The 10,625-nt window shown below is 43.2% G+C and overlaps 1 protein-coding gene across 5 annotated transcripts in view; it reads left to right on the forward strand.

Moving 5' to 3' along the window:
• pcgf5b (polycomb group ring finger 5b) overlaps positions 1-3,213 on the forward strand; it is a 16,071-nt gene extending 12,858 nt beyond the window's left edge. For all 5 annotated transcript variants that reach the window (XM_079596411.1, XM_079596413.1, XM_079596412.1 and 2 more), the window contains one exon: positions 1,436-3,213. In XM_079596411.1, coding sequence (XP_079452537.1) covers positions 1,436-1,453 — 18 coding nt within the window. In that variant the 3' untranslated portion in view covers positions 1,454-3,213. The remainder of the gene's footprint in view (positions 1-1,435) is intronic.
• Positions 3,214-10,625: the final 7,412 nt, after the last annotated feature.

Genomic DNA, 10,625 nt, shown 5'->3' on the forward strand with positions numbered 1-10,625 from the left:
AGCGTATTTTAGCATCTAGTTAGCATAGCATTTATATAGTTATTTAGATTATTTCGTGTAGCCTAGGTAGTTATTTAGCATAGTTGTTAGTGTTGTTAGACGCATAGTTAGTTAGTAACATTAGCATAGTATTGCATCAGTTAGGATAGTGTAGATTTTTAGCATTAGTTTTATCTGTATTTAGTACAGTGGTTAGGCTGGTACGTAGGTGTAGTGTTGCCGGTTGCAACAGCACTGCTGGACTGCATAACTTTCCACCAGACTTGGAAATTAGCGCCAGTGTTTACATGCACTTGTGTGCCAAACGCTGCTCTTCCTGCATGGACTCCACAATCGCCGGCGCGTTTTGCTGGATATTTTTTTTCACATAGCGGCAAAATATGCTTAACGGAGGTCAATAGTAATAATAATCCACTCAGATACTGGCCCCATTCTCTCTTGCGCGGCTGCTTCGCTAGCATCGTCGGATGCCGATCGCGATGCGGGAGTTAATGCGATGCGACACCGCAGTTTGAGCTCGCGGCTCGAATTGATATGGTTTTAGCTGTGTCCACACAGACAATTCGTCCACTTCAGGTGAAGGTGGGGGAGAAAAGTCCTCGACTTTAAATGACCGCTCTGTTGTAAAGCTACTTGCGTCACTCCAGTCATTCTCCATTTTATCGAGTCTGACAGCAGCTGTCAATCACTGCGGGTCTGTCAATCACCCGCTCAGCCCCGCCCTCGGTTCGTCCGTTGGGCTCTGCCCACTTTTCCAGCATTTTTCAAATATTGCCAGTGGGTGGAGTCAGGCTCTGACCAGGGGTTTAGTTACCCTTTAAATATGATTCCCTTTGGAAAAGTCTTTTGGTGTGTGTGTGTGTGCGCTTCTTTGTGGAAGACACGTGGGTGTCCGGTTACGTGTGTCTCTTGGTGTGATGAATGTTGGTGTCATGTTACGTGTGTCGAAGTGTGTGTGTGTGTTGGAATGGGAGAAAGAGACAAAGCTCTCTTGTCTGTTCAGACAATGAATGAAGTGTTTGCGAGAATCACGATTCACTAATTTGACAAGCAGCTGGCCGGATGTCATTGTCGCTACACTCCTATTAATGATTGCTATTAGGATGTGGAGAGAGTTTTATCCAGTATAACAAAAAGTGTTTCTAAAACAAATTGCCTACCCTACCTTTTAAAAGAGAGAGGTTCCATGAGCTCAGAAATCGTTAAATAACATTGTCAGTGTGATTTCAACTTCAATACTAAAATTGTGTTTAATTGTTAAAAACCTATTGGTGAACTTTTCCCATAAACTTGATGAGCAATCCCAGCATGCAAAACATACCATATGCTGCTGGTGACCAGCAATGCTGGATTTCAGCAGAGTAGCTTGCAATGAACTTGAATTATATTGTATGTGTAATCAGTGATCATAAAATACTTTTATATTGCACGATAGTTTTTGATTCAATTCTAAATTTATGTGAATGTAAAGCTTGCATTCGTTTTTACACTCATCTACAACATGTCTCTTTCTCCAGGTATACCCAATGGTACTTGAATATCGACCTCGCATTGACTTCGGCTAGGTTGAAATACCCTGCACTAATTTCATCCTATGAACAGACAGCAAATTGAATGGACCAGTTCTGAAGATGTGCTCTACCTATCTCTTCTGTTTAGTTTCATTTGTTTTTTTGTCGAAAGATTGTCACTTACAACATTGTGATTTATATCTCTTCCTGTGTTGTGGTTTATTTACCAAAGTGACGCAAAAGTCATGTTTAAAGGCCTTCAGCAATTTGCATATGATGGTAGCTCCTTTTAAAAATGTCACATGAAATGAAAATCTCAAGTAAATGCGGCAGTGCCTTTTCCATTACATCATCTTATGAAGAGATTCTGATAGACGTTGAGTCTATAGAGTTGTTTTTACAGAATTGTTTCCAGTTGTGTTCTACAGACAACACAAGCCCTACATGGTTTTGAAAAGCATAAGGGTGAGTGACAGAATGTGAATTTTTAGGTCACTTTAAGTGGTTTAATACTAGGCTCCTGGTGTTTAAAGCTTCTGGGCTTGATTAGAACTTCAAACATCCTCTAAGGGTTTTAGGCTGGTCTGTTTTTAATTTTGCCCACTTAAGGGGTTTTATTTATTATAGGCCATACCTCTGTGCTCTCAAAAATGCCGTTTCTTTTAAATGGTTTTGGTGACCTTTGCATATGTGCCTCATTTAAAAATAAATAAATGAAAAGTTGATTTTAACTTCGCTAAACACATCAAATAGAGGTTTTACAATTTTATCATACTTCATAATTTGACTTTACCGTCGTGTCATTCCGGGTTATGGCTGGCAGGAAATGAGTTAAAATCTTCCTCACAATTTGTAATACTCTGGCTTGTTTTTTTCCGGATTTTGTAGAAACATAGGTATAATGTTCATAATTGCTGTCTTAAATCAAAGCTTTTGAGTCATGCTTGCCTGTTTTATGTCAGAATAAATCCTTAATCAAGTAGTCCAAAGAAAGAAATGTCAAAGTAAAGGAAGAAACTTTACTTAATTCTTGCAAAATAGAATTAAGGGATTTGCTGGGCCACATTACTGTATATTAGTCTAGTAATATTGCACCAAAGACACTCTACAGCATCTCACCACATGGCATAACAGGCTAAAAAACTGTTTGCCTTGCCTTACAACTATACTCACAGAGGCCATGTAGCAAAGATAAAGCTTAAATTTCTGAGCATGGAACAAAACTACCTAATTTAAAAAGTAAAATAAAAAATCCATTATATTTGTGAAATTTTCCATGTCCTTACAAATCACCCTGAAAATTTTGTTCTTATAAAATCACATAAAGCTGAGTTATTTCTATTTCTAAAAATAGAAAATATCATTTTGCAAATGTTTTCACATTAAAAAGATGACTTTGAAATATAAAATAATGTGTGGACACTGAATAATATTTGTTTAGAATAGTCCCTTGAATGTCCTTGTACTGCAACGATCAACATGTATTTTTGTAAGAAGCCCTTGTAGATATTTAAAAAAATGGAAATATGTGTTATATGTAACAAACATGAAATGCTGCTTAGAATATTCTATTTTTTTTCAATGTAAAGTTCCTGAGGTGATTCCTATAGATTAGAAATGTATACAACATATGACTTGTATACTTGAGTTATTGTATTTGTGTCTTTGTCAGGAAGAATAATACACTCATGAGTATCGATGATATTGGTCTCCATGTATCATTTTTGATTTCATACTTATGTCATGGTATTTAAAATTTCTAAAGAGACAAAACACTACAGAGTGTTTATTATATTGAATATGTTACAGATGCTTCAATTCTCTCTCCCTGCTGAATGGTCTCATTGCACAGCGGTGTGTGTGTGGACTGTGGAGCACTGGTTGCGGCAGCATTGCCTCATATTTTCTCTGTGATTTCATCTAAGGTTCATCTGCCAAGGATAGAATTTCTCCACGGCCAAAATCCATCGACTTTTCAAGTGATTTGACTTTCACTGCTTTAAATGAGGAGAAAATGCTGCCAAAAGATCATAAAAAAGAGACAGCTATGTCATTTTATTTAGTGTGAGTGTGTGTGTGTGTGTGTGTGTGTGTGTGTGTGTGTGTGTGTGTGTGTGTGAGAGAGAGAGAGAGAGAGAGAGAGAGAGTGTGTGTGTGTGTGAGAGTGTGAGATTCAGCATCATGTTGATAAAGGCCCACCAGAGTGTGGCTCACACAACATTGCTTTCTGGGAGTTGATGTTCTGAAAGATGCTCTGCAGAAAGACACTGCCTGGGCTCTGAGCTCATGAAAGTGGATTTCTTTGCTTTCTACAGGTCGGTCACAACACCTCTGGATTTCCTCTTTGTGTCATGGCCAGCCTGTAAGTTTTTCCAAAAGCACTCTCTTCTGTCTAGGAAAGTGTATGTCTGTCCTACCTGTGCCAAATTTATTCTCCATCTGCACAATAGAGAATTGTTTGGACCTTCGTGTCTTTAAACTGCCTTTTTCCATGAAGATGAAAAGGGGTTATATTGGGAATTTGAAGGAGGGAAAACACAAACATTTGGTGGTGATACTGCCTGGTGCCCTTGGCAAGATATTGCTCCGGTTACTAACGTTACCTTGGTTCCCTGAGATACGGGAATGGGAGTTGGGTCAGTGTCTGACGAGTATGGGGAAACTCTGTTATCTCCGAATACTGAAGCCTGATTGGTTCGTATCATGTGACAAATGGCCTTTCAGCCTATCAGAAGGGGTTGGGCCGACTGCATATTTAAGTTACATAAAATGCCCATTTTGTCAGATTTTCTCGAATGAACAGAAGTAGCGTCGACTCACGCATGAACACGGCAGGATACGCAACGCTCGCTCCCTTTAGATATATGGTTCACTTCACATTGCGTCAGAGGATCTTCTCTTATCGCTATGGGGAACGGCTGCAAAACACTGTGTTACCAGCGCAGAACGGAGCCTTCCAGCAAAGCCATAGCCCAGCGGCACTCAGTGAGGAGGGCTAGAGCCCTGCATTTCAGCCCGAGCCCGACGGGCCCCGACTTATTTACGCCCCTAGGGCCGGGCTTCGGGCCAATTTTCACGTCATAGTTCACACGCGGGCCGGGCCTCGGGCCTGTTTTAGGCTTATCCTTCTTTTTATAGCCTATTTCAGACATGTATTAAAATTAAATATGAGAAGTTGACGATGGAAAAACAAACATCGAAAGACGTTTTAAACCTATCACACTGACATATGACTGACACATGACAGTCTGCTCGCGCACACACACACGCACGCACACAGGTTCCCCGGCGGCACGACCCAAGATTTGCGCGACCGGCTCGCTGTTCTCTTTCATCATCTCGTGTTCGAGATCCACTTATGGGAAGGGCATCCGTACCTGACCTCTGCAGAAGCATCCAATTGCACCAAGTCTGGCTAGACAGACAGAAGCGCGCAGCCAATGCCAGGTAAGGCCCCGCCCCCTTACCTAGGGGCATATAACGCCTGCAAGCGCTGCTATTCTCCAGTTGACATTCGCTTCTCGCGATCTCTGCACTGACACAGTTTGGTTGGATTACGCTGCTCACTTTCGTGTCTTCAGGAGGACATATCGCCTGATCAGCCTCCGTCAGACGTGACAGTCGTCTTTTCAGCCTTTCTGCTGTGTTCTGCATTCGGAGCCGCCCGCGCTCTCGCCGTTTTCACCTGCTCCTCCTTCCACGGCTGCCCGCCACGGATTTTTCCGAGTTCTTCTCCGGAATGTCGCTGTCTAAACCTGCCGCTAAGGACCTTCACCCGTTCTGCGTGGTCTGCTTGGGCCTTAAACACGCTCAAGAAGCCTTGGAGAACCCGGAAAGTTGCAGTCACTGCCTTATTCTGCCCAAGAAGCTTTTACGACGTCGTCTGAAAGTTGCAGCGACCCAGTGCTCCGAGCTCGGCCTTTCTGACTCGGATGGGGGACACGGTGACGACGACGCGCTACCGGGGGACTCCCGGGGCGCCACCTCACTCATTTGGGCTGACCAGCCCAATCCCGCATTCCCCGAAGAGGACATCTTTGCGGGCAACCTCACGCTCATCGAGGAACCGGCCGGTTCCGGCGATGAGGATGACGCGGCCCTTCTTGGGATCTCAGAGGACGAGGAGGCCATCCCGCCCTCTGGCTTTCCCCAGGCAAGCGCCCACACGGCCTTGCCTCAGTCCATCCTCCTGGAAGTTTGTGAGCGAGCGGCCGCTCGACTCAACATGGAATGGCCGGCTCCACAGAGCGCCACCGACCAGGAGAGGGATATTTACGACGGGAAAGTGCTGGGACCCCCTCCCGGTCCGAGAAAACAACTCTTCCCCGTCCTTCCAGCGTGCGCGAAGCACATGAGGCACAATTGGAGCGACCCCCTCGATTTCAAACACGGTCTCACGGGTCTTGAGGTGAAGGACATGGCAGCTCATGGTATGGGTGACCCCCCCGCTATCGAGCCTTCCATCGCCAGGCACCTTAACCCCGCTCAGGGAGGGCTGCTCGCTCCCTCGAAGCCGGTCTTGCCCAACAAGATGGACCGTTTTTCTGCCTCAGTTCACCAGGCCGCATACAAATCCTCCTCGGCCTTGGCTGTCAGGGCCCTGAACGTCTCTTCACTCCTCTCCGCTTACCAGGCGGAGATTTTGGACGAATTAGGGCAACAGCTGGAAAAGGGAACTCCTTCTCTAACTTTGTGGAAGGAGATCCTCACGGTGAACGACCTCGTCCTCCGTAACGCTCGGCAGGCCGCCCAAGCCTGCGGGCGCTCTATGGCGCTTTCTGTGGTGGGAGAGCGCGCGCTCTGGCTTCACCTGTCGGGCCTTTGGACTCGCTTCATGTCCAAGAACCCCTGTCCAAAAGACGCAGGGTCTCCCGCGAGGCTGCCCAGCCCATATGTTTGGTGAACGTTGTGTGTTCCCCCCTCACGTTCGAGGGGTCTGTTGTGAGGAAAAGTCGAAAAGCAGTGTCACCACACCGCACACACTCACTTCCCCTCACCAAATTATTAAAGGCTTCGGCCCCAGTGTTCCCCCAACACAAAACACACAAAAAACACAATAAAACAAACAAATCAAATGAATTCGTTACGGAGAGAGGATCTCTCTCCGCAGAGAGAGTTCATCTCCCTGCAGAGAGAGAAAATCTTTCTAAACCACGACATGTCACCCCTAGTTCGTCCACTAGAGGGCGCCATTGCATCACAAATGAGTCAGCTGGGCTTACACAGCCCCGCTTCGGCTCGGGTGGGAACACTCGCGAGTCACGAACGGGCTTTGGGTGTCAAGTCAAGTCAAGTCATCTTTATTTATATAGCGCTTTTTACAGATTGTATCAAAGCAGCTTCACAATTATAACATGAAAATACAAAAAAAATAATTGAAAATAATTGAATATTAAATGTCCCCAACTAAGCAAGCCAGAAGGTAAGGCAACAGCGGCAAGGAACCAAAACTCCATCAGGGACAGAAGGGAGAAAAAAACCTTGGGAGAACCCAGGCTCAGTCGGGGGCCAGTTCTCCTCTGGCCAATGAGTGAACAGTGTATAAAGTTCAGAATGGATCAGAGTATTTGTCCAGTTCCGGTTGGTTGAAAGTCGGAGTGGAGAGGAGGAGAGACTGGTTGACACTTCAGGTCAGCGGCGTCGTCGTGTCCTGGCGCTGGTCCTTCATCAGATCTGGATACGGCCTGGTTCCGGTGGACAGCAGTAAACCTCGGGATAGACAGAGAGACTAATATTAGCGTAGACGCCATCCTTCTTATGATGTACCAAGTACATCAGGATTACGGGAAGTGTTCCCGGTCCCGGCTGTTCTAAACTATGCAGCCTAATTATAAGTCTATAATGTGTTATGTGTATGCTAGGCCGAAGAGATGTGTTTTTAGTCTAGATTTGAACTGACAGAGTGTGTCTGCTTCCCGGACAATGTTAGGAAGACTGTTCCAAAGTTTTGGTGCTAAGTAGGAAAATGATCTACCGCCAGCAGTCGATTTTGATATTCTAGGTATTATTAACTGGCCGGAATTTTGAGATCGCAGTAGACGTGAAGGACTATAATGCGTTAAGAGCTCGCTCAAGTACTGCGGAGATAAACCATTTAGTGCTTTGTAAGTGATCAGCAATATTTTAAAATGTATACGATGTTTAATAGGCAGCCAATGCAGTGTTGACAGAACAGGGCTAATATGGTCATACTTCCTGGTTCTAGTAAGAACTCGAGCTGCTGCGTTTTGAACTCGCTGTAGTTTGTTTGTTAAGCGTGCAGGGCAACCACCCAGTAGAGCATTACAATAATCTAGCCTTGAGGTCATAAACGCATGAACTAATTGTTCTGCATTATTCATTGAGAGCATATGACGTAATTTAGATATATTTTTAAGATGGAAGAAAGCGGTTTTACAGATACTAGACACATGACTTTCAAATGAAAGATTGGTATCAAAGAGCACACCCAGGTTCCTAACCGACGACGAAGACTTAACAGAGCAGCCATCAAGTGTTAGACAGTACTCTAGGTTATTACGTGTGGAAGTTTTTTGTCCAATAATTAGAATCTCTGTTTTTTCTGAATTTAGTAGTAGGAAATTACTAGTCATCCAATTTTTTATATCAGCTATGCATTCCGTTAATTTTGTGAATTGGTAGGTTTCGTTAGGTTTTGAAGAAATATACAGCTGAGTATCGTCGGCATAACAGTGAAAGCTAATTCCATGTTTCCTAATGATATCTCCTAATGGTAGCATATACAGAGTGAACAGCAGCGGTCCTAGTACTGAGCCTTGTGGTACGCCATACTGAACTTGTGATTGATAAGACATCTCTTCATTTACTGCTACAAACTGATAACGGTCAGATAAGTATGATTTAAACCATGCTAGTGCAATTCCACTAATGCCAACATAATGTTCGAGTCTATTTAAAAGGATGTTGTGGTCAATGGTGTCAAATGCAGCACTAAGATCCAGTAATACTAATAGAGAGATACAACCACGATCGGATGATAAGAGCAAATCATTTGTGACTCTAACGAGAGCTGTCTCGGTACTGGTACGGTCTAAATCCGGACTGAAAATCCTCGCAGATATCATTTCTTTCTAGAAAGGAACACAGTTGTGAGGATACTGCTTTTTCTAATATCTTTGACAGAAATGGCAGATTAGAGATCGGCCTGTAATTGACTAGTTTTGTAGGATCAAGTTGCTGTTTTTTAACAAGCGGTTTAATCATAGCTAGCTTAAAGGTTTTTGGTACGTATCCTAGAGACAAAGATGAATTAATGATATTAAGAAGAGGATCTATGACATCTGGAAGCATCTCTTTCAGCAGCTTAGTCGGTATAGGGTCTAACATGCACGTTGTCGATTTAGATGATTTGACGAGTTTGCAAAATTCTTCCTCTCCTATAGCAATGAATGAATCAAATTTTTCCTCAGGGAGACTACAATGCACTTCCTGATGCGATACTGTATTAGACGGTTGCATAGTTATAATTTTGTCCCTGATATTATCGATCTTATAAGTGAAGAAGTTCATAAAGTCATTACTGCTGTGTTGCTTGGAAACTTCTGGGCTTGAAGCTTTCTTTTTCGTTAGTTTAGCCACTGTTTCAAATAAATACCTAGGATTATGTTTATTTTCTTCTAATAGGGTTGAAAAATAAGCAGATCTAGCAGCTTTTAAAGCCTCTCTGTAAGCAATCGAGCTCTCCTTCCATGAAATCCGAAACACCTCTAGTTTTGTTTTCTTCCAGTTGCGCTCCATTTTTCTGGCTGCTCTCTTAAGGGCCTGAGTGTGCTCGTTGTGCCACGGTGTTGGACTATGTTCTTTAATCTTCTTTAACCCTTTCGCACGTACGATCACACCGGTGTGATCAGTCTTGGCTGGTCCCTGGAGCGTACGATCACACCTGTGTGATTAGAACGGTCAGCGCATCACGTGATCAACTGCTAAATTCAAATGTGCTTTCGTGCGTTGGCTGGCGCTGAGCCAGAGATGGACGTGCTCGCGCTTGTCATATATCACAACTATTCAGTGTTTTCAACCACATAATGTTTATTTTAGGTTTCAGGCATTTAAAATCACATAAGTACTAGCAAACCACTGAATTTGAGTTTGTAAAATACACACAGATGTCTATGGAAGCGCCAATAATAATCCTTTCCATTATAATAAGACGACATGTTTTATTCATACCAGATACACAATGTGTAAGTAGCTTTACATTTTACCCTATTCTTCTCCCAGTTAACCTGCCACTTACTTTCATGTATTTCGTGAGAAGTGGAGGAATTGACGTGTTGTAAATCCAGCACAAACTAACATGGCGCCGCCCATCGCGAATACAGCTCAACTAACGCGATCGTTATAAAAGTGTTTAAACAACCAAACACATCCACATGCACATATTTGACAATCGGAATATCTGTGTTTCATGCTATATCTAACATATTTTTGAATATTTTGTATCAAAAAGAGAAAATTACATAAAAGCAGATCATCATTCATTCAGCGCTGTGTTGTGTTTGCGCTGTGTCACGTGACAAGCAATGACGCGTCACCATGGAAACGATAAAGTGTCAGGCTCTAAATAACGGTCGCCTTGAAAAACTCACGCTGGGGGGTCAGTTAGAATATTTTAAACTTACGTGTGAAAGGGTTAAGCGCAGCGGAGCAACTGTGTCTAAAGTGCTGGAAAAGAGAGAGTTAAAAGTTTCTGTTGCAATATCAAGTTCTTCTAAGCTATCCGGGATGCTAAGATGATTTAACTGATTAGGAAGATTATTGATAAAGCAATCTTTAGTGGCAGAAGTGATCGGTCTAACATATTTATAACACGGAGTCGGCTTTGCAGCCTTGGCTAAATGTAATTTACACGAGACTAGATAGTGATCTGAGATGTCATTGCTCTGCTGCAGTATTTCAACGGCATCAACATCTATTCCATGTGATAGTATTAGATCTAGAGTATGATTACGACAATGAGTCGGTCCTGACACGTGTTGTCTAACTCCAATTGAGTTTATAATGTCTTTAAATGCCAATCCCAATGCATCTTTTTCATTATCTATGTGTATATTAAAGTCACCAACAATTAGTACTTTATCTGCAGCCAATACT

This window comes from Phoxinus phoxinus (genome assembly GCF_949152265.1).
Source record: "Phoxinus phoxinus genome assembly, chromosome: 21".
Classification (NCBI taxonomy): domain Eukaryota; kingdom Metazoa; phylum Chordata; class Actinopteri; order Cypriniformes; family Leuciscidae; genus Phoxinus; species Phoxinus phoxinus.